This window comes from Thalassophryne amazonica, chromosome 4 (genome assembly GCF_902500255.1).
Source record: "Thalassophryne amazonica chromosome 4, fThaAma1.1, whole genome shotgun sequence".
NCBI lineage: Eukaryota > Metazoa > Chordata > Actinopteri > Batrachoidiformes > Batrachoididae > Thalassophryne > Thalassophryne amazonica.
In genome coordinates this window covers 143,153,865-143,181,096 of record NC_047106.1, presented here as the reverse complement: position 1 = coordinate 143,181,096, position 27,232 = coordinate 143,153,865, and the positions used below count along the sequence as shown (strand labels likewise).

The 27,232-nt window shown below is 41.0% G+C and overlaps 1 protein-coding gene across 1 annotated transcript in view; it reads right to left on the bottom strand.

The window, feature by feature from the left end:
* LOC117508856 (autophagy-related protein 16-2-like) overlaps positions 1–27,232 on the bottom strand; it is a 149,546-nt gene that overhangs the window by 74,118 nt on the left and 48,196 nt on the right. Inside the window, exons 5-9 of the mRNA XM_034168703.1 lie at positions 21,686–21,791; positions 21,125–21,230; positions 20,976–21,046; positions 20,808–20,879; positions 10,540–10,654 (exon numbers count right to left, since the gene is read on the bottom strand). Coding sequence (XP_034024594.1) covers positions 10,540–10,654; positions 20,808–20,879; positions 20,976–21,046; positions 21,125–21,230; positions 21,686–21,791 — 470 coding nt within the window. The remainder of the gene's footprint in view (positions 1–10,539; positions 10,655–20,807; positions 20,880–20,975; positions 21,047–21,124; positions 21,231–21,685; positions 21,792–27,232) is intronic.

The following is a 27,232-nucleotide window of genomic DNA, read 5'->3' as shown; positions in this document are numbered from 1 at the left end:
TCTGATGATTCTGATGTTTCTGATGTTTGTTTGTTTGTAGTGTTTCTGATGTTTGTCTGTGATGATTCTGATGTTTGTCTGTGATGATTCTGATGTTTGTCTGTGATGATTCTGATGATTCTGATGTTTGTTTGTGGTGTTTCTGATGATTCTGATGTTTCTGATGTTTGTCTGATGATTCTGATGTTTCTGATGTTTGTTTGTTTGTAGTGTTTCTGATGTTTGTCTGTGGTGATTCTGATGTTTGCTTGTAGTGTTTCTGATGTTTGTGATGATTCTGATGTTTGTCTGTGATGATTCTGATGTTTGTTTGTAGTGTTTCTGATGTTTGTCTGTGATGATTCTGATGTTTGTCTGTAATGATTCTGATGTTTGTCTATGATGATTCTGATCTTTGTTTGTAGTGTTTCTGATGTTTGTCTGTGATGATTCTGATGTTTGTCTGTGATGATTCTGATCTTTGTTTGTAGTGTTTCTGATGTTTGCTTCTGATGTTTGCGGTGTTTCTGATGTTTGTTTCTGATGTTTGTTTGTTGTCTTTCTGATGTTTGTGGTGTTTCTGATGATTCTGATGTTTGTGATGATTCAGATTGGTCTGTGATGATTCTGATGTTTGTCTGTGATGTTTGTTTCTGATGTTTGTCTATGATGATTCTGATGTTTCTGGTGTTTATCTGTGATGATTCTGATGTTTGTGATGTTTGTCTATGATGATTCTGATGTTTCTGGTGTTTATCTGTGATGATTCTGATGTTTGTGATGTTTGTCTATGATGATTCTGATGTTTGTGATGTTTGTCTGTGATGATTCTGATGTTTGTCTGTGATGATTCTGATGTTTGTCTGTGATGATTTTGATGTTTGTCTGTGATGATTTTGATGTTTGTCTGTGATGATTTTGATGTTTGTCTGTAATGATTTTGATGTTTGTCTGTGATGATTTTGATGTTTGTCTGTGATGATTTTGATGTTTGTCTGTGATGATTCTGATGTTTGTCTGTGATGATTCTGATCTTTGTAGTGTTTCTGATGTTTGCTTCTGATGTTTGCGGTGTTTCTGATGTTTGTTTCTGATGTTTGTTGTCTTTCTGATGTTTGTTTGTGGTGTTTCTGATGATTCTGATGTTTGTGATGATTCAGATTGGTCTGTGATGATTCTGATGTTTGTCTATGATGATTCTGATGTTTCTGATGTTTGTGTATGACGATTCTGATGTTTCTGATGTTTGTCTGTGATGATTCTGATGTTTCTGATGTATGTCTATGATTATTCTGATGTTTGTCTGTGATGATTCTGATGTTTCTGATGTTTGTCTATGATTATTCTGTTGTTTCTGATGTTTGTCTATGATTATTCTGATGTTTCTGATGTTTGTCTGTGATGATTCTGATGTTTCTGATGTTTGTCTATGATTATTCTGTTGTTTCTGATGTTTGTCTATGATTATTCTGATGTTCCCGATGTTTGTCTGTGATGTTTGCTTCTGATGTTTGTCTGTGATGATTCTGATGTTTCTGGTGTTTGTCTGTGATGATTCTGATGTTTCCAATGTTTGTCTGTGATGTTTGTTTCTGATGTTTGTGATGTTTGTCTATGATGATTCTGATGTAGCTGGTGTTTGTCTGTGATGATTCTGATGTTTCTGATGTTTGTTTGTTTGTAGTGTTTCTGATGTTTGTCTATGATGATTCTGATGTTTGTTTGTAATGTTTCTGATGTTTGTCTGTGATGATTCTGATGTTTGTCTGTAATGATTTGTTTGTTTGTGGTGTTTCTGATGATTCTGATGTTTGTGATGATTCAGATTGGTCTGTGATGATTCTGATGTTTGTCTATGATGATTCTGATCTTTGTTTGTAGTGTTTCTGATGTTTGCTTCTGATGTTTGGGGTGTTTCTGATGTTTGTTTCTGGTGTTTCTGATGATTCTGATGTTTGTGATGATTCAGATGTTTGTGATGTTTCTGGTGTTTGTCTATGATGATTCTGATGTTTGTTTGTAGTGTTTCTGATTTTGTCTGTGATGATTCTGATGTTTGTGATGTTTCTGATGTTTGTCTGTGATGATTCTGATGTTTGTCTGTGATGATTCTGATGTTTGTTTGTAGTGTTTCTGATTTTGTCTGTAATGATTCTGATGTTTGTCTGTGATGATTCTGATGTTTGTCTGTGATGATTCTGATGTTTGTTTGTAGTGTTTCTGATGTTTGTCTATGATGATTCTGATGTTTGTTTGTAGTGTTTCTGATGTTTGTCTGTGATGATTCTGATGTTTGTCTGTGATGATTCTGATGTTTGTCTGTGATGATTCTGATGTTTGTCTATGATGATTCTGATCTTTGTTTGTAGTGTTTCTGATGTTTGCTTCTGATGTTTGTTTCTGATGTTTGTTTGTTGTCTTTCTGATGATTCTGATGTTTGTGATGATTCAGATTGGTCTGTGATGATTCTGATGTTTGTCTATGATGATTCTGATGTTTGTGATGATTCAGATTGGTCTGTGATGATTCTGATGTTTGTCTATGATGATTCTGATGTTTCTGATGTTTGTCTATGATTATTCTGATGTTTCCGATGTTTGTCTGTGATGTTTGTTTCTGATGTTTGTCTGTGATGATTCCGATGTTTCTGATGTTTGTCTATGATTATTCTGATGTTTCCGATGTTTGTCTGTGATGTTTGTTTCTGATGTTTGTCTATGATGATTCTGATGTTTCTGATGTTTGTCTATGATTATTCTGATGTTTCCAATGTTTGTCTGTGATGTTTGTTTCTGATGTTTCTGATGTTTGTTTGTTTGTAGTGTTTTTGATGTTTGTCTGTAATGATTCTGATGTTTGTCTGTGATGATTTTGATGTTTGTCTATGATGATTCTGATGTTTGTCTGTAATGATTCTGATGTTTGTCTGTAATGATTCTGATGTTTGTCTGTAATGATTCTGATGTTTGTCTGATGATTCTGATGTTTGTCTATGATGATTCTGATGTTTGTCTGTAATGATTCTGATGTTTGTCTGTGATGATTCTGATGTTTGTCTATGATGATTCTGATCTTTGTTTGTAGTGTTTCTGATGTTTGTCTATGATGATTCTGATCTTTGTTTGTAGTGTTTCTGATGTTTGCTTCTGATGTTTGCGGTGTTTCTGATGTTTGTTTGTTATCTTTCTGATGTTTGTTTGTGGTGTTTCTGATGATTCTGATGTTTGTGATGATTCAGATTGGTCTGTGATGATTCTGATGTTTGTGTATGATGATTCTGATGTTTCTGATGTTTGTGTATGATTAGTCTGATGTTTCTGATGTTTGTCTATGATTATTCTGTTGTTTCTGATGTTTGTCTATGATTATTCTGATGTTTCCGATGTTTGTCTGTGATGTTTGTTTCTGATGTTTGTCTATGATGATTCTGATGTTTCTGGTGTTTGTCTGTGATGATTCTGATGTTTCCAATGTTTGTCTGATGATTCTGATGTTTCCAATGTTTGTCTGTGATGTTTGTTTCTGATGTTTGTCTATGATGATTCTGATGTGGCTGGTGTTTGTCTGTGATGATTCTGATGTTTCTGATGTTTGTTTGTTTGTAGTGTTTCTGATGTTTGTCTATGATGATTCTGATGTTTGTTTGTAATGATTCTGATGTTTGTCTGTAATGATTCTGATGTTTGTGATGATTCTGATGTTTGTCTATGATGATTGTGATGTTTGTTTGTAGTGTTTCTGATGTTTGCTTCTGATGTTTGCGGTGTTTCTGATGTTTGTGATGTTTGTGGTGTTTCTGATGATTCTGATGTTTGTGATGATTCAGATTGGTCTGTGATGATTCTGATGTTTGTCTATGATGATTCTGATGTTTGTTTTTAGTGTTTCTGATGTTTGCTTCTGATGTTTGCGGTGTTTCTGATGTTTGTTTCTGATGTTTGTGATGATTCAGATGTTTGTGATGATTCAGATGTTTGTGATGTTTCTGGTGTTTGTCTATGATGATTCTGATGTTTGTTTGTGATGTTTCTGGTGTTTGTCTATGATGATTCTGATGTTTGTTTGTAGTGCTTCTGATTTTGTCTATGATGATTCTGATGTTTGTTTGTGATGTTTCTGGTGTTTGTCTATGATGATTCTGATGTTTGTTTGTAGTGCTTCTGATTTTGTCTATGATGATTCTGATCTTTGTCTGTGATGATTCTGATGTTTGTTTGTAGTGTTTCTGATGTTTGTTTGTAGTGTTTCTGATGTTTGTTTGTAGTGTTTCTGATGTTTGTTTGTAGTGTTTCTGATGTTTGTCTGTAGTGTTTCTGATGTTTGTCTGTGATGATTCTGATGTTTGTCTGTAATGATTCTGATGTTTGTCTGTGATGATTCTGATCTTTGTTTGTAGTGTTTCTGATGTTTGTCTGTGATGATTCTGATGTTTGTCTATGATGATTCTGATGTTTGTCTGTGATGATTCTGATGTTTGTCTGTGATGATTCTGATGTTTGTCTGTGATGATTCTGATGTTTGTCTATGATGATTCTGATGTTTGTTTGTAGTGTTTCTGATGTTTGTCTGTGATGATTCTGATGTTTGTTTGTGATGATTCTGATGTTTGTCTATGATGATTCTGATCTTTGTTTGTAGTGTTTCTGATGTTTGTCTGTGATGATTCTGATGTTTGTCTGTGATGATTCTGATGTTTGTCTATGATGATTCTGATCTTTGTTTGTAGTGTTTCTGATGTTTGACTGTGATGATTCTGATGTTTGTCTGTGATGATTCTGATCTTTGTTTGTAGTGTTTCTGATGTTTGCTTCTGATGTTTGCGGTGTTTCTGATGTTTGTTTCTGATGTTTGTTTGTGGTGTTTCTGATGATTCTGATGTTTGTGATGATTCAGATTGGTCTGTGATGATTCTGATGTTTGTCTATGATGATTCTGATGTTTGTTTTTAGTGTTTCTGATGTTTGCTGTGTTTCTGATGTTTGTTTCTGGTGTTTCTGATTATTCTGAAGTTTGTGATGATTCAGATGTTTGTTTGTGATGTTTCTGGTGTTTGTCTATGATGATTCTGATTGTTTGTAGTGTTTCTGATTTTGTCTGTGATGATTCTGATGTTTGTCTGTGATGATTCTGATGTTTGTCTGTGATGATTCTGATGTTTGTCTATGATGATTCTGATCTTTGTTTGTAGTGTTTCTGATGTTTGTCTGTGATGATTCTGATGTTTGTCTATGATGATTCTGATGTTTGTCTATGATGATTCTGTTCTTTGTTTGTAGTGTTTCTGATGTTTGTCTGTGATGATTCTGATGTTTGTCTGTGATGATTCTGATCTTTGTTTGTAGTGTTTCTGATGTTTGTCTGTGATGATTCTGATGTTTGTCTGTGATGATTATGATCTTTGTTTGTAGTGTTTCTGATGTTTGTCTGTGATGATTCTGATGTTTGTCTATGATGATTCTGATCTTTGTTTGTAGTGTTTCTGATGTTTGACTGTGATGATTCTGATGTTTGTCTGTGATGATTCTGATCTTTGTTTGTAGTGTTTCTGATGTTTGCTTCTGATGTTTGCAGTGTTTCTGATGTTTGTTTCTGATGTTTGTTTGTGGTGTTTCTGATGATTCTGATGTTTGTGATGATTCAGATTGGTCTGTGATGATTCTGATGTTTGTCTATGATGATTCTGATGTTTGTTTTTAGTGTTTCTGATGTTTGCGGTGTTTCTGATGTTTGTTTCTGGTGTTTCTGATTATTCTGAAGTTTGTGATGATTCAGATGTTTGTTTGTGATGTTTCTGGTGTTTGTCTATGATGATTCTGATGTTTGTCTGTGATGTTTCTGGTGTTTGTCTATGATGATTCTGATTGTTTGTAGTGTTTCTGATGTTTGTCTGTGATGATTCTGATGTTTGTTTGTGATGTTTCTGATGTTTGTCTGTGATGATTCTGATGTTTGTCTGTGATGATTCTGATGTTTGTCTATGATGATTCTGTTCTTTGTTTGTAGTGTTTCTGATGTTTGTCTGTGATGATTCTGATGTTTGTCTATGATGATTCTGTTCTTTGTTTGTAGTGTTTCTGATGTTTGTCTGTGATGATTCTGATGTTTGTCTGTGATGATTCTGATCTTTGTTTGTAGTGTTTCTGATGTTTGTCTGTGATGATTCTGATGTTTGTCTGTGATGATTCTGATGTTTGTCTATGATGATTTTGATCTTTGTTTGTAGTGTTTCTGATGTTTGTCTGATGATTCTGATGTTTGTTTGTGATGATTCTGATGTTTGTCTGTAATGTTTCTGATGTTTGTAAGTGATGATTCTGATGTTTGTCTGTAATGTTTCTGATGTTTGTAATGATTCTGATGTTTGTCTGTGATAATTCTGATGTTTGTCTGTGATAATTCTGATGTTTGTCTATGATGATTCTGATGTTTGTTTGTAGTGTTTCTGATGTTTGTCTGTGATGATTCTGATGTTTGTCTGTAATGATTCTGATGTTTGTCTGTAATGATTCTGATGTTTGTCTGTGATGATTCTGATGTTTGTCTGTGATGATTCTGATGTTTGTCTATGATGATTCTGATCTTTGTTTGTAGTGTTTCTGATCTTTGTTTGTAGTGTTTCTGATGTTTGTCTGTGATGATTCTGATGTTTGTCTGTGATGATTCTGATGTTTGTTTGTAGTGTTTCTGATGTTTGTCTGTGATGATTCTGATGTTTGTCTGTAAGGATTCTGATGTTTGTTTGTGATGATTCTGATCTTTGTTTGTAGTGTTTCTGATGTTTGTCTGTGATGATTCTGATGTTTGTCTATGATGATTCTGATCTTTGTTTGTAGTGTTTCTGATGTTTGACTGTGATGATTCTGATGTTTGTCTGTGATGATTCTGATCTTTGTTTGTAGTGTTTCTGATGTTTGCTTCTGATGTTTGCGGTGTTTCTGATGTTTGTTTCTGATGTTTGTTTGTGGTGTTTCTGATGATTCTGATGTTTGTGATGATTCAGATTGGTCTGTGATGATTCTGATGTTTGTCTATGATGATTCTGATGTTTGTTTTTAGTGTTTCTGATGTTTGCGGTGTTTCTGATGTTTGTTTCTGGTGTTTCTGATGATTCTGATGTCTGTGATGATTCTGATGTTTGTCTGTGATGACTCTGATGTTTGTCTGTGATGATTCTGATGTTTGTCTGTGATGATTCTGATCTTTGTTTGTAGTGTTTCTGATGTTTGTCTGTGATGATTCTGATGTTTGTCTATGATGATTTTGATCTTTGTTTGTAGTGTTTCTGATGTTTGTCTGATGATTCTGATGTTTGTTTGTGATGATTCTGATGTTTGTCTGTAATTTTTCTGATGTTTGTAATGATTCTGATGTTTGTCTGTGATAATTCTGATGTTTGTCTGTGATAATTCTGATGTTTGTCTGTGATAATTCTGATGTTTGTCTGTGATGATTCTGATGTTTGTCTGTGATGATTCTGATGTTTGTCTGTGATGATTCTGATGTTTGTCTGATGATGATTCTGATGTTTGTTTGTAGTGTTTCTGATGTTTGTCTGATGATTCTGATGTTTGTTTGTAGTGTTTCTGATGTTTGTCTGTGATGATTCTGATGTTTGTCTGTAGTGTTTCTGATGTTTGTCTGTGATGATTCTGATGTTTGTCTGTAATGATTCTGATGTTTGTCTGTAATGATTCTGATGTTTGTCTGTGATGATTCTGATGTTTGTCTATGATGATTCTGATGTTTGTTTGTAGTGTTTCTGATGTTTGTCTGTGATGATTCTGATGTTTGTCTGTAATGATTCTGATGTTTGTGATGATTCTGATGTTTGTCTATGATGATTGTGATGTTTGTTTGTAGTGTTTCTGATGTTTGCTTCTGATGTTTGCGGTGTTTCTGATGTTTGTGATGTTTGTTTGTGGTGTTTCTGATGATTCTGATGTTTGTGATGATTCAGACTGGTCTGTGATGATTCTGATGTTTGTGATGATTCAGACTGGTCTGTGATGATTCTGATGTTTGTCTATGATGATTCTGATGTTTGTTTGTAGTGTTTCTGATGTTTGCTTCTGATGTTTGCTGTGTTTCTGATGTTTGTTTGTTGTCTTTCTGATGTTTGTTTGTGGTGTTTCTGCTGATTCTGATGTTTGTGATGATTCAGACTGGTCTGTGATGATTCTGATGTTTGTCTATGATGATTCTGATGTTTGTTTGTAGTGTTTCTGATGTTTGCTTCTGATGTTTGCTGTGTTTCTGATGTTTGTTTCTGATGTTTGTTTGTTGTCTTTCTGATGTTTGTTTGTGGTGTTTCTGATGATTCTGATGTTTGTGATGATTCAGACTGGTCTGTGATGATTCTGATGTTTGTCTATGATGATTCTGATGTTTGTTTGTAGTGTTTCTGATGTTTGCTTCTGATGTTTGCTGTGTTTCTGATGTTTGTTTGTTGTCTTTCTGATGTTTGTTTGTGGTGTTTCTGCTGATTCTGATGATTCAGACTGGTCTGTGATGATTCTGATGTTTGTCTATGATGATTCTGATGTTTGTTTGTAGTGTTTCTGATGTTTGCTTCTGATGTTTGCTGTGTTTCTGATGTTTGTTTCTGATGTTTGTTTGTTGTCTTTCTGATGTTTGTTTGTGGTGTTTGTGATGATTCTGATGTTTGTGATGATTCAGACTGGTCTGTGATGATTCTGATGTTTGTCTATGATGATTCTGATGTTTGTTTGTAGTGTTTCTGATGTTTGCTTCTGATGTTTGCTTCTGATGTTTGTCTGTAATGATTCTGATGTTTGTCTATGATGATTCTGATGTTTGTTTGTAGTGTTTCTGATGTTTGCTTCTGATGTTTGTCTGTAATGATTCTGATGTTTGTCTATGATGATTCTGATGTTTGTTTGTAGTGTTTCTGATGTTTGCTTCTGATGTTTGTCTGTAATGATTCTGATGTTTGTCTATGATGATTCTGATGTTTGTTTGTAGTGTTTCTGATGTTTGCTTCTGATGTTTGTCTGTAATGATTCTGATGTTTGTTTGTAGTGTTTCTGATGTTTGTAGTGTTTCTGATGTTTGTCTGTAATGATTCTGATGTTTGTCTATGATGATTCTGATGTTTGTTTGTAGTGTTTCTGATGTTTGTCTGTAATGATTCTGATGTTTGTCTATGATGATTCTGATGTTTGTTTGTAGTGTTTCTGATGTTTGTCTGTAATGATTCTGATGTTTGTCTATGATGATTCTGATGTTTGTTTGTAGTGTTTCTGATGTTTGCGGTGTTTCTGATGTTTGTTTCTGATGTTTGTTTGTTGTCTTTCTGATGTTTGTTTGTGATGTTTGTTTGTGATGTTTCTGATGATTCTGATGTTTGTGATGATTCATATTGGTCTGTGATGATTCTGATGTCTGTGATGTTTCAGATGTTTGTGATGTTTGTTTGTGGTGTAATCTTAAAACTTTCCTTTTTGCTAAAGCTTATAGTTAGGGTTGGATCAGGTGACCCTGAACCATCCCTTAGTTATGCTGCTATAGACTTCGACTGCTAGGGGGTTCCCATGATGCACTGAGTGTTTCTTTCTCTTTTTGGTCTGTATGCACCACTCTGCATTTAATCATTAGTGATTGATCTCTGCTCCCCTCCACAGCATGTCTTTTTCCTGATTCTCTCCCTCAGCCCCAACCAGTCCCAGCAGAAGACTGCCCCTCCCTGAGCCTGGTTCTGCTGGAGGTTTCTTCCTGTTAAAAGGGAGTTTTTCCCTTCCCACTGTCGCCAAGTGCTTGCTCACAGGGGGTCGTTTTGACCGTTGGGGGTTTTTACGTAATTATTGTATGGCCTTGCCTGTTGCAGATGTTTGTCTGTGATGTTTCAGATGTTTGTCTGTGATGTTTTTGATGATTGTTTCTAATGTTTGTCTGTGATGTTTCAGATGTTTGTCTGTGATGATTCTTATGATTCTGATGTTTGTCTGCGATGTTTCTGATGTTTGTTTGTGGTGTTTTTGATGAATGTGATGTTTGTCTGTGATGTTTTTAATGTTTGTCTGTGATGTTTCTAATGTTTCAGATGTTTGTTTGTGGTGTTTTTGATGATTGTTTCTAATGTTTGTCTGTGATGTTTCAGATGTTTGTATGTGATGTTTCTGATGATTCAGATGTTTGTCTGTGATGATTCTTATGATTCTGATGTTTGTCTGTGATGTTTCAGATGTTTGTATGTGATGTTTCTGATGATTCAGATGTTTGTCTGTGATGATTCTTATGATTCTGATGTTTGTCTGTGATGTTTCAGATGTTTGTCTGCGATGATTCTTATGATTCTGATGTTTGTCTGTGATGTTTCAGATGTTTGTTTGTGATGATTCTTATGATTCTGATGTTTGTTTGTGGTGTTTTTGATTATTGTGTGTTTGTCTGTGATGTTTCAGATGTTTGTCAGTGATGTTTCAGATGTTTGTCGGTGATGTTTTGATGATTGTTTCTGATGTTTGTTTGTGATGTTTGGCATAATACTGATGTTTGCACTGTTTCTGATGTTTGTTTGTCGTGTTTCTTGGTTGACTCACAGGCGGCTCTCCGTAGGTCCCACAGTCGGATGGTTCTGTCGGCGCTGCCGGTCACCACCTGACGAACACTGAACTTGGCCGCTGTCACCTTCTTACTGTGACCTGTTAGAGTCAGCTTCACCACAAATACAGTTTTGTTTCACTGCAAACACAGTTTCAACTGCTCTGCAAACACAGTTTCAGTTTCACCGCAAACACAGTTCTATTTCATTCCTCCTGACCGCCAGAGGGTGGGGCTTAGCACCTGGATTATTCCAAGCATGCATGCGCAGAGGTGGAATCTTACACCAACAAAGTCCCGTCAGTGGGCGTGTCCTGGGTGTTGTCAGCCAAAGGTATATGAGAGCATGTCACCTGGCTTTCAGTCCGTTTTCCATCTCTCACATAAAGAGCAGAGGATCAACGTTTTTTAATATCGCTTGTCGGACCTTGCAACCTTCTTGGTTGGAGCTGCACATACGTGCCATCCAGAGGCTCCAACTAAATAGTCATTTCCTGTGTTTCCTGTTATGCTGCCTTCCTCGGTGAGTAATGGCCCAGTCACACGGCAGTTAACGAAGGGCAACTAAGCCCTACCAAAACAAGAAATCTGGACTTTTGTTGACTTTCATCGGCATCATTTATTTATTTATACAGGCAGCCCCTTGAGAATTAACGCCTCATTTGCAAGGGAGACCCGTGACCTGTGCGTTTAACATTCACTCAGCTTCCTTCCTGCAGCTGTCGCTTTGTCAGGATTTTTAAACTGTTGAAAAATTTGAACGAAGGGCAACGAAAACCTCAATTCGTCCGTATTTCATTTTGCTGTCATTCTTGCCGGTTTTTTATCATTTGCTTAGTTTTTGTAATGTTAGCGTTTAGTTTGACTTTCGTTCAACGTTTGACGTTCGACCAGCTGAATGTTTTCAAACAGTGCAGAAGCCGTTTCTGAGTGCTGCTGCTGCTGCTGCGTTCATGTACCGTCAGAAATTACAGGGCAAACTCAGCCTGTTTGCTTGGATTTTTTTATCTGGGTGGGGGGTCAGCTTCAATGGGCTCAGGCACCATATATAGGCCAGAATTAATCTTTTGTGTGTATACAATTAATTATTTTGCCACAAGTAACTGCTGAATTTGAAACAACAAAAACGTTGTGTAATTTCCAACGGTACTTGAACGCAGAGTGCGCTTCTTATTTTTTATTAAATATAACAATATGAGTCTATGAATGACAATCCAGCCCTTATGTACATGTGGCAACAGGTAGATGAGTGAGATGATTATATAAAGAGTTGTTCTGAAAGGAAGAATTCATGGTGTGGATCAGCTGCAGCTGGTGGAAATAACCATACACACGGACAGATCAATTTTCATCAATAATCAATCATCTTTACACTTATATTTATCCCCCCTTTTGACAGTTTTCTGTTATAAATCAATATATATGGCTTAGTAACATAATACAGTGATACAGCAGTGACCACGGCACACGTTTGTTTTTTTAATTGGAACAATACTTAGCGCCCAGCGTGTTATCAGACAGTCTAGATTCTGATGATGAAGGAGATGATCCCTCTTTTGTTCTGGACGAGGAACCAGAGCAGGTGGGTCCACTGACATGCGCACAGATCTCCACAGCTTCTGTTTGCAGTTTCTCCAGGACTCAGGCACTATGAGCACCATCCCAGTGCCGAGTCCTGGAACTCAGAGATGCAGACACACACTGCTCCAGCAGTGGCTCCAGGCACATTTCGTTTAAAGCGTAGCAATCAACGTTAGCTTCACTTTCGTTTAGTTCCTCTTTCGTCCACTTTTGCGCTCTTGCTTCGCAGGCTATTTGTGATAAAGGTCTTTTGTCCACCCGCTCTCCTTTTCCAACGAGTGATAGTGGCTTAACTTGTTACCGTTCATGTGTGCGGGACATGCTGGACATGTTGCGCTGTAGGACATGCTGTTTCACCGTTGTGGTATGATTGTTTAATTCATTGGTGTCTGTTACTTAAGTTGTACCATGAGTGTTTTTTCATTCTGTTTTACACTGTTTGCTCCAAACTGCTGGCATTTTCTTTGGAATTACATTGCTTGTGAGAGTGATTTGCACTCCTTTTTCAAAGCAGCTGGATTCAAACACTTACTGTAGCCGCTGTGGTGTGCGTATTCCCCCTCTCTGCTACATTACCATTTGGTGTTTTATAATTGTAACACTTAGGTGTCACTTTGCGACACTGTGAGTGCCTTCTCCTGGCTGAACCCGATCTCAGGCTTTATCTTTGTGACACCAGGGCCTTAATCACGGAGTGTTTCTCACTTACTGCTACGATCACACACACTAATGTCTACTGCATCGGTGCACGTGTGCAGTACCTGTACCTTTGAGCCCGGAGCACGGCCGTAATTTATGCTCATCTTGTCTTGGACACGAAGCAGACGTGAAGCAGGCACTCACAGAAGACAATTGCTTCAGTTGTGTTTCTGTGTCATTGGCAGACAGACTGGCTGGACTTGCCAGGCTTGAAGCTGAGTTGTTCTCTGCAACACTGGCATCTCAATCACGTAAGCGCACACACGCTGGGGCCCTTGCTACTACAGCAAAAAAAGGATAGCCATGACCTGATCTTGTCTAAACGCCCCCTCACACGAGCATGCCTTTTGATTCATGCACTTGCACAACCTGTGTCGTGCAGGAGAGTAAACTCGTCTTTAACAGATGTAGACTGAACGTGAGAGGGGCACCAGCACGTGCAATTGCGCAAAGAAAATTCTGAAATGTTCAAAAGGTTGACAACCTGGCCTCTGAATTTACTCAGATAAAGTCATTGCTTCTTTCTCTGAAGCCTGCTGCAGCTTCTGTTGTTCCTCTCAGAGCAATTAACACCTTCCTGTGAATATAATGAGGAGGAACTGACCTCCACCTTTTTCCATCACAGACTCCCAAACTCTTGGCAGTCACCCTCCTCAGGTACCTGACTATCTGAGCTGCAGCAATGCTGGTCTGTTACTAAATCCACCCATTGGCCATAGGATTGCAGGGAATTGTGTACAATGGCGGATGCAACATAGTATGGCTTAGACCACATACCATCAGTTGACAGTGTTGTTTGTCTCTTGGTTGTAGGGCCAGCTGATGCTGGCTGGAAGAGGCACGTTGCCCACAGTCTCAGTGTAGGGCCACTCATGACCTTCTCACCAAGAGCTATGACACAGCGTCTCAAATTGGTCGTTTGGGGAACTCCCTGTCTTACCTTGCCCTTGCACTTTCACAGTCTCTCTAGGATGCTGGTGCTGACACTGACACACAGCGCCTGAGTGTTGCTTCGCTCTGGCCTTTCGCCTGTATGTCACAAGAGCTTGGCAGGTTGATGTCCACCCTGACAGGCATAGCCAGGCACCAGGTATGGCTGGCTCAATCTCCCTTGTCTGAGGCATTCAGGGGATCACTACACACCCTGCCTGTTGTCTCAGGCCAGGTTTTCAGTCCTGCGACCCAACAGACCCTGAAGCGCACTGTTCAGGCTAACAGGTCTCAACAGCAATTTCCCAAATTATAGTGCACTCCCAGGCTACACCCGAAGCATGTAGGTGGCGTCCACCCTGCTAATGGATGTGCTCCCTGGGATCACGGTCTGCCGTATCAGCCCTCCCAGCAGTCAACCTCTCAGCCACCCACAGGTGGACCTCTCAGAAATAACTAGCGGGACGGACAGGTCATCACGCTCGCCCCTCAAAATCATCACAGGACTACAGCAGTCTGGTTTGAAACCTGATACGAGGTCACCAGTCATTTTTCCCAAACACAGCTCGCGCAGTGGTGGGTGTTGGTCTTGGATCAATGGGGGCTTTCCACATTGGTAAGGGGCTACAATATTCAGTTTAATCATTGTCCCCCAAGTTCTATGGCATAAAAGTCACAGTTGTTACAGACCCAGAGAGGTTTCTTGTACTCCAGCAGGAAATTTTTCAGCTCCTGAAAAAAGGAGCCACAGACCAGGCCCACAGTTTGGATATATTCAATTTATTTTGTAGTTCCAAAAAAGGATGGTGGCTTTCATCCTATCCTTGAATCAGTATGTTTGGCATGCTTCATACAATGGAAGTTCTCCAGGCAACTTGGCCAGGGGAATGGTTTACCAGTGTGGACCTAATGGATGTCTATTTCCACATCCCGGTGTCAGTTCACCATAGGCAGTGCTTCCGTTTTTTCTTTGACGGATGGGCATAGCAGTTCAGAGTCCTCCCCTTTGGGTCCTCAATTGCTCCCCGTATGTTCACCAGGAGCATGGTAGCAGCACTCTATCCTTTGCAGCTTTGTGGGATACCAAATCTTCCATATCTAGACGACTGACTTGTGTGCGCTCCAAACTGGCAGCAAGCACTTGATGACACTCAGATCCTACTGCACCACATGTCGCAGCTAGGGCCACCTTGTGAATTCTGCAAAGAGCTCCTTGACCCCATGACAACAGGTCGTTTTTATTGCCAGTGGGATTGACTCACTGCCGATGACTGCTTGCCCACCCTGCAAAGGGTGGACGATATTCTCACTCTGATCTGCTGTTTTCGCAGGAATGTATGACTGACTTACAGTCTGCTCCTCCAGTGGATGGGGAAACTGACTGCAGTGCCAGCAGTCATACCTCTGGAACGCCTGTATTTGCGCCCCTTACAAATTTGGCTCAACAGCCTGGGCTTTGACCCCATGTTGCGTCACAACAGGACTGTGCATCTTACAGCCCAGTCCCTCTGATACCTTCACCCCTGGAGAGACAAAGACTTCATAACACATGGTGTTCTTCTGGTCTATCTGTCCTCCCGCCGGGAGGTCATTCTAACAGATGCCTCACTTTTAGGCTGGGCCACAGTGCGGAACCACAGAATGGTCTAGGGGTGTCTGGAGCACTTGGGAGAGGGCTCAGCACATTGATGTGCTAGAGCTGTGGTTTGTCCGCCTAACACTGAGGCATTTCTCCACTGCCTTAGATGGGAAATGTGCTTGTTTGGTCAGACAATGCATCAACGGTCTTCCATATAAATCATCAAGGGGGCACCAGGTTTGTTCATTCCCTGAGAGAAGCCCAGAAGCTTCTCCAGTGGGTGTTGCCCCACTTGCAGAGTCTCAGAGCTGTGCATCTGCCGGCAGCACAGAACTATGCTGCAGATTTGCTTTCACAACAGAAACCACCACCAGCCAAGCGCCGACTGAACACTGATGTGGTTCCAATAATCTGGGAAAGGTATGGCAAAGTCTGTGTGTTTGCCTCAAATGCCACAACACACTGTTGCCTGTGGTTCTATCTCTGAGAACCAAACAGCCCCTTGGGCCAAGACGCTCTGGTTCACCCTTAGCTGGGCCGTCTAATGTATGCATTTGCTCCTCTTCCACTGATCATGCTGACATTACACAGGATATGCAAGAGCAATCACACAGTGTTGCTGCTGGCCCCGTACTGGCCGAACAGGACATGGTTCCCCATGATTCTGATGCTCCTCAGCGGAGAGTTGCAGTTGGAAAGGGGGCATTTGGCACCCTCACCCAGAACATCTTCAGCTGAATGCGTGGCCCCTGAAGGGCCACACTCTATGCTGAACTGCTGTGATCAAGCTGCTGTGCAAGACAATACTGAATGCTGTGCATGGACATTATATGACAACAGATGAAGCTTGTTAACCGTTGGTGCAGTACACAAGGTGTAGACCCAGAGTGTTGCTCTGTGCCAGCACTGCTAGGCTATCTTCAAACAGTCTTTGACAGTTGTCTTTCTGTCTCTACAATAAGGTTTATGTTGTTGCTGTCTCTGCTCGGCACATTATGGTGAATGGACGCTCAATAGGGTTGCACTTGTTGATATGCCTTTTTTTTACTAAGCACTCTCCGGCTTTGGCCTCCATGGTTGCGCATTTGCCATCCTGGGATCTTCCATTGGTCCTTGAGTTCTTATGCGCTTCACTTTTTGAGCCACTGGGAGGTGGTGACCTCAGATGGTTGTCTGTTAAGACTGCATTCCTTCTTGCAATTTCATCCACAAAGCATGTTGGTGAGTTCCCTGCCTTGTCAGTCACTGAGAACTGCATGCACTGGGTCAGGGGTTACTATGGCCTACGTAACCCTTCCCTTTTTTCTTTTTTTTTTTTTTTTAAACCAAGTACAGGTTCAACCTTTCATGAACACCAGCCTGTTACCTTGGCTGTCGTTGCCCCACAATCTACTGCAGAGACGATTTCTAGTCTGCTGTACCCTGTTTGTGCATTTAGATGTTATGCTGAATTGACCGCTGAATTCAGCAGAACTGATGCTCTGATTATCTGCTATGGGGGGCACACAAAGGGCTGTGCCTTGTCCAAGGAAATACTGTCACAGTGGATTGTCAGTGCTGCATTGCAATCTTACAGCAACAGCAACCATCAACCTCCTCCAATGGGATGTCATTCAACCACATATCCACTCCCTGGGCTGCCCTGAGAGGTGTTCCACTGACCGACAGCTGTGCTGCAGCAATGTGGGCTTGTGGCCTCCTTGTGACCTTGTTGGTATGAGGCACTGATCTCTATATATTACTGTATAGCTTATTGGCCAGTATCTTTGAATCAAACTGGCCGCCATATTACCACTCGCGTGTGCTGCTCCTGAACGCTCTTTTCTACTGATCTTTAATGATGCGCACACAGCTTTACTCTTTGTGATTTTGTAAAAAAAAAAAAAAAAATGCCTTCATGTACAGCTATAAACTGCGCAAATTGCCAGATCAAAGGCCATGGACGAACATTTCACCTGTGAGCATGACTGAAATGGAAAATAATGAACAATAAGTTGAAGAGTTCTTTCAATTATTCCAGCATATAGGCAAAGATAATAACAATAATAATAATAATAATAATAATAATAATAACAGCTTGTGTGTAGCCACAGTTTTGAGTTTTGTGTTGGACGAACGATTTTAAGACATTTATTAGGTCTACTTGTGCATACTTTTGGAGCTTCAGGTGTTGTTGCTACAAGCATTATTACTAATATTATGCTGAAGCTCATAGAGCTGTGTGCAATAAATATTAACACTGCAAAGGAAAACCACCTCTCCTTTAGCTTGTTAACTGGTGTTTTATTCTTTTAGTGCAACTATAAAAAAATCCACTATTGATATATTATCCATCATGACGTGTGTATATATATATATATATATATATATATATATGTGTATGTATGTATGTATGTGTGTGTGTGTGTGTGTGTGTGTGTGTGTGTGTGTGTGTGTGTGTGTGTGTGTGTGTGTGTGTGTGTGTGTGTGTGTGTACAACCCCAATTCCAATGAAGTTGGGACGTGGTGTAAAATGTAAATAAAAACAGAATACAATGATTTTCAAATCCTCTTCAACCTATATTCAATTGAATACACCACAAAGACAAGATATTTAATGTTCAAACTGATAAACGTTATTGTTTTTGTGCAAATATTTGTTCATTTTGAAATGGATGCCTGCAACAGGTTTCTAAAAAGCTGGGACAGTGGTATGTTTCCCACTGTGTTACATCACCTTTCCTTCTAACAACACTCAATAAGCATTTGAGAACTGAGGACACTAATTGTTGAAGCTTTGTAGGTGGAATTCTTTCCCATTCTTGCTTGATGTACGACTTCAGTTGTTCAACAGTTCGGGGTCTCCGCTGTTGTATTTTGTTCTTCATAATGCGCCACACATTTTCAATGGGCGACAGGTCTGGACTGCAGGCAGGCCAGTCTAGTACCCGCTCTCTTTTACTACGAAGCCACGCTGTTGTAACACGTGCAGAATGTGGCTTGGCATTGTCTTGCTGAAATAAGCAGGGACGTCCCTGAAAAAGACGTTGCTTGGATGGCAGCATGTGTTGCTCCAAAACCTGGATGTACCTTTCAGCATTGATGGTGCCATCACAGATGTGTAAGTTGTCCATGCCATGGGCACTAACACACCCCCCTACCATCACAGATGCTGGCTTTTGAACTTTGCACTGGTAACAATCTGGATGGTCTTTTTCCTCTTTTGTCCTTAGGACACGACGTCCATGATTTCCAAAAACAATTTGAAATGTGGACTCATCAGACCACAGCACACTTTTCCACTTTGTGTCTGTCCATTTCAAATGAGCTCAGGCCCAGAGAAGGCGGCGGTGTTTCTGGATGTTGTTGTTTGACTTTCACTTTGCATTGTAGAGTTTTAACTTGCACTTGTAGATGTAGCGACGAACTGTGTTAACTGACAATGGTTTTCTGAAGTGTTCTTGAGCCCACGTGGTAAGATCCTTTACACAATGATGTCAGTTTTTAATGCAGTGCTGCCTGAGGGATCAAAGGTCACGGGCATTCAGTGTAGAAAGTTCTCCAGATTCTCTGAATCTTCCGATCATATTATGGACTGTAGATGATGAAATCCCTAAATTCCTTGCAATTGAACGTTGAGAAACATTGTTCTTAAACTGTTAATCTTAAACTATTGTTAAACTTAAATTATTTTTTCACACAGCTGTTCACAAAGTGGTGATCCTGCTTGTGAACAGCTGAGCCTTTTGGGGATGCCCCTTTTATTCCCAATCATGACACTCACAGTTCATGTCCTCAGTTCCCAAACGCTTATTGAGTGTTGTTAGAAGGAAAGGTGATGTAACACAGTGGCAAACATACCACTGTCCCCAGCTTTCTTGTCTTTGTGGTGTATTCAACTGAATATAGGTTGAAGAGGATTTGAAAATCATTGTATTCTGTTTTTATTTACATTTTACACAACATCCCAACTTCATTGGAATTGGGGTTGTATATATCGATAAGCTTGCTGATGATTATACAAAATTTGTACAAACTTTGATTAAAGAATTAGAATTTTTAGAATTGAGCATTTGTCCCAGTGAGATCTTTGTAACTGAGAATAGAAGGGGACAATATGTCAAATTACTAAAAGAAAGAAAGGAAATAAATCAAAGAGCTGATCATGGCAGATATAGATTAGGAGGGATGAAGGTTAACTGGAGAACAAAAAGAAGGAAATGAGAGAATCAGCTCAGTTATTACTCCAATTTGTTGACGTTCTAATAAGCGTCTGTGTGCAGTCCACAGAACTTGTGAGTGGTAAGATGGCCGCCAGTTTGCTTCAGTGGTTTGTATGGAGTGTGTGGGCCAATAAGCGTTCCAGTGTTACATACAGATCAGCGGTATGAGCTCATCCAGGTGCTAAGCACCGCCCTCTCGTGGTCAGGAGGAATAAAACAGAACAAGAGTTACGTATGTAACTACGGTTCTATGAATTTCAGATGACCAGCAGAGTTGGTTGTCACTCGGAGTCTCTGCGATATCTTCCAAAGGACTGAGTGTCGGGTGACGTGCGCTCATAGACTGCTGGCTGACGACACCCAAGTCACGCCCACTAACGTGATTTTGGTATAAGACTCGTCCTCTGCGCATACCCATATGGAATAATCCAGGTGGTAAGCATCGCCCTCTGGCGGTCATCCGGAATTCATAGCACTGTCGTTTCATACATAACTCTCGTTTCAGCTTCACCGCAAACAGTTTCAGCTTCACCACAAAACAGTTTCAACGTCAAACCCACAACCGTTTCAGTTTCACTGTAAAAACAGTTTCACCTGCTCCGCAAACAGTTTCAGTTTCACTGCAAAAACAATTTCAGCTTCATTGCAAAAACAATTTCAGCTCCATCCCAAAAACAGTTTCAGCTTCATCGCAAAAACAGTTTCAGCTTTACCACAAAAGCAGTTTCAGCTTCATCGCAAAAACAATTTCAGCTTCACAGTAAAAACAGCTTCAACTTCATCGCAAAACAGTTTCAATCAAAAAACAATTTCAGCTTCAAAGCAAAAACAGTTTCAGCTGAAACATATCTCAGTGTTTCTCTCTCGTGTCCTTCCCTGACCTCAGTGTTGTCTCTTCCTGCTTTGTCTCTTTATCTTGTCTGTGAAATGTCACTCTGCATTTTATCTCTGCATCATGTCGTTTCTGTTTTTTCTCTTTTTATCTTGTGTGATGTTGTGCCTGTTCTCTGTCAAACAACATGGGTGGAGTTAAACTGAGGTTCTGTTCTGTCTCGTTTCGTTATCTCTCTCAGAGCTCTTCTCTGTGTGATACAGAATGACTGACATGCTGGCGGCTTCTGATCGTGGACGTTTTAGTGTCACGTCACCTGTAGTGGGCACTGCAAGCACACACTCACACTAAAATCATGAAGTCATTCTACCAACATGTCAGAGGTCACCTGACACCTTCCTGTTAGCACCACAAAGCACAATGCATGATGGGACGGCTTGTTACCTTGGGAACAGAGTTGTCCAACTGCCACAACAAGGCTGACTTGTTGTAAGATGCAGCGAGAATCCTGGTGCCCTGAAAACACATCAGCTGGAATCAGTTCACATCACAGACGCACACAGCGAGATCAACCAGGCACGCTGCCACGCACGGTGGACGAACAAGACGTACCGTGCTGTCAAACTCCACGCTGGTGATGCCCTCAGTGCTGCCCTCTAGTGTTCCTCTATACGAAAATGAGCCTGCAGGCACAGACACAGTCAATCCAAAAAAAAAAAAAAAAAAAAAAAACTCCTGAGTACTGACTGTAGAGACTGTACCTGCTTTCACGTCCCAGAGTTTAACCACACGGTCCGTCCCTCCGGTGGCCAGCAGGTCGGAACTGTAACTGAACTTCACCGCATTGATGCCTTGCTCATGGGCCTCCTGGCAAGACAAGACCGATGACTGAGAGGACTCAGGAATCAACAATTTTTAGGAAGACAAAGGAGACATGGAGGACACAAGAAGGAGACACAAAAGAAGCATGAAACACAAAAGATGCACGGGTGATGTGCTGTGATGGTCTAGTGGTTAAGCGTTGGGCTTCAGACCAGAGGATCCTCGGTTCAAAACCAAGCCAGACTGGAAAATCACTAAGGGCCCTTGGCAAAGGTCCTTAATCTCCGAGTTGCTCCCGGTGTGTAGTGAGCACCTTGTACACCTGACATCAGTGTGTGTGTCTGTGTGAATTGGTGATTGTGATGCATCATTATATGCAGATGGCAAAGCACAATACAGGAAACATAAAAGACACATGAAGGAGACACAAAGGACACAAAGGAAACACAGAGGACACATGAAGACAGAGGAGGTTGGGTGTTGTTGGGTCTTGGTGTTACCACAACACTGAGGGCTCTGGCAGGGACTCGGGCACCCCCACCGATGCGTGCAGGGCGGTACAGGTAGTCATCCACACTGCTGACTGATTGAACCCGCCTCTTACTCCTACAAAACAAAGATCAGATCTTCAGTAGTGGACCAAAGGTCACGTGAGCTTTGATGCTTTCTGTGTGACGCTCAGCTCCCCGCGTGACGCTCTGCTCCCCGTGTGATGCTCGGCTCACCGCGTGACGCTCTGCTCCCAGTGTGACGCTCTGCTCCCAGTGTGACGCTCTGCTCCCAGTGTGACGCTCTGCTCCCAGTGTGACGCTCTGCTCTCCGTGCGACGCTCTGCTCTCCGTGCGACGCTCTGCTCTCCGTGCGACGCTCTGCTCTCCGTGCGACGCTCTGCTCTCCGTGCGACGCTCTGCTCTCCGTGTGACGCTCTGCTCTCCATGTGACGCTCTGCTCTCCGTGTGACGCTCTGCTCTCAGTGTGACGCTCTGCTCTCAGTGTGATGCTCAGGTCTCCGTAAGATGCTAAGCTGACTGTGTGACGCTCAGATCTCTTCTCCCATCATGCATTTCCACTCTTTATGTCTGGTTCTGTGCGTTTTCCACCAAGGCTGCAGGCACACTCATCAGGAACAGATTGGTCTTGGAATCGACCCACATTAAATATGCATCCTTGCCAGTGTAACTTTTATTTAATGATTTTTTGAAGTGAATGGGTTTTGTGAGCGTTGCTGAGAAAGTTACAGATAACGTCTATGAGACAACAGCATGTTTTGTGTTTTGGGAGGAGTGTTTTCCATCTCCGTGCAGTGTTTTCATCTTCATAACCGTGAACAACTCGCTGTGACTGTAGGACACATCGTAACATTTTGGTGAAACAAATGTACTCGTATGTTACGTAACAGTTCTTCACAGTGATTTTGCCTAGCACACTAACATCAGACAGCATTAGCGCAGGAACTAGCATTTGAACAGGTCCACGATACTCTTGAACTTTATCATATGTCTACCGTTGTGCTGATGCTTCTTGGTTTGTTTTGAGTGATGCGCTGAAGTATCAGACATGTTGACCTGCTCGTGGTGCAAGAAGGAAAGTCAGAGGATCAACCAGGTCAGCCATGGGCTTGGTCAGATCCAAGTGCAACCTCCCATATCTAATCAAACCAAGGGTGTTTTTGGAAGCCTTAGGGATATGAACATGTGACTGTAACAGTGAAAAAAATGAGATGGATCCTAGTTCTATGCTGATATCTGACAGTGTCCATAGTACAGCTTAGCTGAATATCTCAATCGGTAAGTACTCAGGGTGCACTGCCTTCTGCTGCTGCTTCTTTGGTACTTAATTCCCCTTCTCTCCAGAGCACATCTCCACCTCTCCAGACTAGAATCAACTTGTTCTCTACTCTCAAAACAGATCGCAATGTCATCGGCAAACATCATAGTCCATGGGGACTCCTGTCTGATCTCATCCGTCATCCTGTCCATCACCATTCCGAATAAGAAAGGACTCAGAGTTGATCCTTGGTGTAATCCCACCTCCAATTTGAATGAATCTGTCACTCAATGGCTACAATAAGTGGGTCAATGTATTACTGTACATTAAAAGAAAATGAACATAGGCGAAATTTAGTCATACAGTTATCAATGGAATATTGATTTAAAGTGAAAAATACAAAACAAAACTTGTTTCTTTAGCAAACAGCAGTATCTCTTCTTCTTTGTCTTTCGGCTGTTCCCGTTAGGGGTCGCCACAGCAGATCAATCGTTTCCATCTCACCCTGTCCTCTGTATCTTCCTCTGTCACATCAACCACCTGCATGTCCTCTCTCAGCACATCCATGAACCTCCTCTTTGGTCTCCCTCTTCTCCTCCTGCCTGGTGGCTCCATCCTCAGCATCCTTCTCCCTATATACCCTGGGTCCCTCCTCTGCACATGTCCAAACCATCTCAATCTCGCCTCTCTGACTTTGTCTCCAAACCATCCCACCTGAGCTGGCCCTCTGATATGTTCATTCGTAATCTTGTCCATTCTCAGAGCAAACATTGCATCTGTAGTGCTCTTTCTCGGCATGAAACCATATTGCTGCTCACAGATCTTCACCTGTTTTCTAAGCCTAGCTTCTACTACTCTTTCCCATAACTTCATGCTGTGGCTGATCAGCTTTATGCCTCTGTAGTTACTGCAGCTCTGCACATCACCCTTGTTCTTGAAAATAGGAACCAGCACACTTCGTCTCCACTCCTCAGGCATCCTCTCACTTTCCAAGATTTTATTAAACAATCTGGTTAGAAACTCTACTGCCATCTCTCCTACACATTTCCATGCCTCCACTGGAATGTCATCTGGACCAACTGCCTTTCCACTCTTCATCCTCTTCATAGCAGCCTTCACTTCTTCCTTGCTAATCTCTTTTACTTCCTGATTTACTCTCACCACATCATCCAGCCCTTTCTCTTGCTCATTTTCTTTATTCATCAACTCTTCAAAATATTCCCTCCACCTTCTCAGCACATACTCCTCACTTGTCAGCACATTACCATGTGCATCTTTGACCACCCTAACCTGCTGCACATCCTTTCCAGCTCTGTCCCTTTGTCTGGCCAATCAGTACAAGTCCTTTTCTCCTTCCTTACTATTCAACGTCTTGTACAGCTCGCAATATGCCTTTTCCTTTGCTTTTGCCACTTCTCTTCTCGCCTTACGCCGCATCTCCTTGTACTCCTGTCTACTTTCTTCATCTCTCCAACTATCCCAAAACTTTTTCGCCAACCTCTTTCTCCTTATGCTTTCCTGGACTTCTTCATTCCACCACCAAGTCTCCTTGTCTTCCTTCCACTGTCCAGATGTCATACCCAGTACTGCCCTAGCTGTCTCCCTCACCACATCTGCAGTACTTTTCCAGTTGTCCAAAATTGCTTCCTCTCCAACTAGTGCTTCTCTCACCTGCTCGCTAAATTTCACACAACAGTCTTCCTCCTTCAGCTTCCACCATCTGATCCTTTGTTGAGCTCTCACTCTCTTCTTCTTCTTTACCTCTAAAGTCATCCTACAAACAACCATCCTATGCTGTCTAGTGACACTCTCTCCTGCTACCACCTTACAGTCTGTGATTTCTTTTAGCTTGCATCTCCTATAAAGAATGTAGTCCACCTGTGTGCACCTTCCTCCACTCTTATATGTTACCCTGTGCTCCTCCCTTTTCTTAAAGTAGGTATTCACCACAGCCATTTCCATCCTTTTTGCAAAATCAACTACCATCTGTCCTTCCCCATTCCTATCCTTGATACCATATCTACCCATTACTTCCTCATCACCTCTGTTCCCTTCACCAACATGCCCATTGAAGTCTGCTCCTATCACCACTCTTTCATGCTTGGGCACACTCTCCACCACCTCATCTAACACACTCCAGAAATCTTCTTTCTCCTTCATCTCACAACCTACCTGTGGGGCATATGCACTGATGATATTCATCATCACCCCTTCTATTTCCAACTTCACACTCATCACCCTGTCAGACACTCGCTTAACCTCCAACACACTTTTAACATACTCTTCCTTTAAAATGACCCCAACACCATTTCTCTTCCTGTCCTCACCATGGTACAACAACTTGTACCCACCGCCGATGCTCCTGCTCTTACTTCCCTTCCACTTGGTCTCTTGCACACACAATATGTCTACCTTTCTCCTCTCCATCATATCAGCCAGCTCTCTCCCTTTACCAGTCATACTACCAACATTCAAAGTCCCCACTCTCATTTCCACCCTTCTAGTTTTCTTCTTCTCCCGCTGTTCGTGGCAACGTTTTCCTCCTTTTCTTCGTCGTCTTCGCCCAGCAGTAGCCCAATTTCCACCGGCACCCTGTTGGGCAATAGCACCGGTGGCGGACGTTGTTAACCCGGGCCGCGACCGATCCGGTATGGGAATTTGATTCTGAGTCTGCATAGTTGGGTTGGCTTGTTTTACGCCGGATGCCCTTCCTGATGCAACCCTCCTCATTTATCCGGGCTTGGGACCGGCACTCAGAATGTACTGGCTGCACACCCCATGTGGCTGAGTTAGCAAACAGCAGTATCTACAGATCTTAAATGTTTTAAAGATTATCAAGGACACTTGCCAACAGCCAATACCCCAGAAAGGTTAAGGTACTGAATATGTGGTGATTCCAGACTGTATGTATGTAGGTTGTCTGATGTTGTGATTTCTCTTAAAATATCAAAATTAGAAATTTTACACTCTTCTATGACACATTTAAACATGTACTGGTCATTCTCAGCATTTTAAATATCTTGGAAAATCTGTAGCTGCTGCAGTATAGAAAATACAGTTGTATTTGAAGTAACACAAGGGATGAAAAATCTTCATCATCTTCATAGTTGCCCTCATTTCATCCTTACTAATCTCTTGTACTTCCTGATTTATTCTCAACACATCATCCAGCCTTTTCTCTCTCTCATTTTCTTCATTCATCAGCTCCTCAAAATATTGCCTCCACCTTCTCAACACACTCTCCTTGCGTGTCAGCACATTACTATTCAGTGGTGGCCCCAGAGATAACCAAAAAATTAACTCTGATAACAGATAATCAGATAACTGAAAAGTTATCTTTGATAAAGTTAAAACGATAAACCACCCAAAAATGTATCGGAAGTTACAGATAACCGATAAATTCCAGTATTGTCTCCAGTACACTTGCAACTACTAACAAGCTGATTTTGAGTTTAACACCACAATCGCTTCTGAAAGCATCAAAGGCGACAACAGACCCAAACAAGTCAGCACTTCTGTCTTTGAGTGTCTGCCCCCTGCTGGAAGCTCCAGTTTACTACATGGCTTCAAGCACAAACGCAGCTGAGAGGAGCCACAAAGCTCAACTCTCTACTCGATTACAACGCTGCCGTCAGGCGGAGGTCTTGGAAAATAAAGCAGTGCTGAGTTATGGTTTGGTGTATAAATAAAATGAATACTGATAGAATAACTCTATTAATGTCAATTCTGTCATTTGTGCAAAGTTAAGATATAACATATATCTTTTAATGTTGAATAATGCACTAATTCTGAAGTTTTGTAACAAACACAGACAGATGGCATTCTGGGTAAAATGTGCCTCCGCTAACACTGATTGGTTGACTCATTCATTCTATGTAAACCAACACGTTAATGTGAAGTGTATTGTGTGCTGGTGTTTACAGATAAATGTGCTTTTGTAAAATATGCCATTTTTTATTTGTAAAAAAAAAAAGGCATTTTCAAAAAAAAAAGGCAAGTTATAATTAGATAACTGTCTGATATAACCGGTGTCAAAATAAATAGAACACTGCCATGATCTACTGGTGCCAGTGCAAGTTTTGGCCCTTTTTCAGAACATTTTTCATTTGTGCAAGAATTTTTTGGATCGCACCGAGTTTCAGGTTAATCGCGCGTCCTGCATCGTTTGTTATACATGGAGTAACGAGCTGTGTTTAACATCTCACGGCCAACTCCTCAGCACTGATCGTATGATCAGATGAAAATCAAACCTGTTTGATATTCTGGTCAGCCGTCATGAG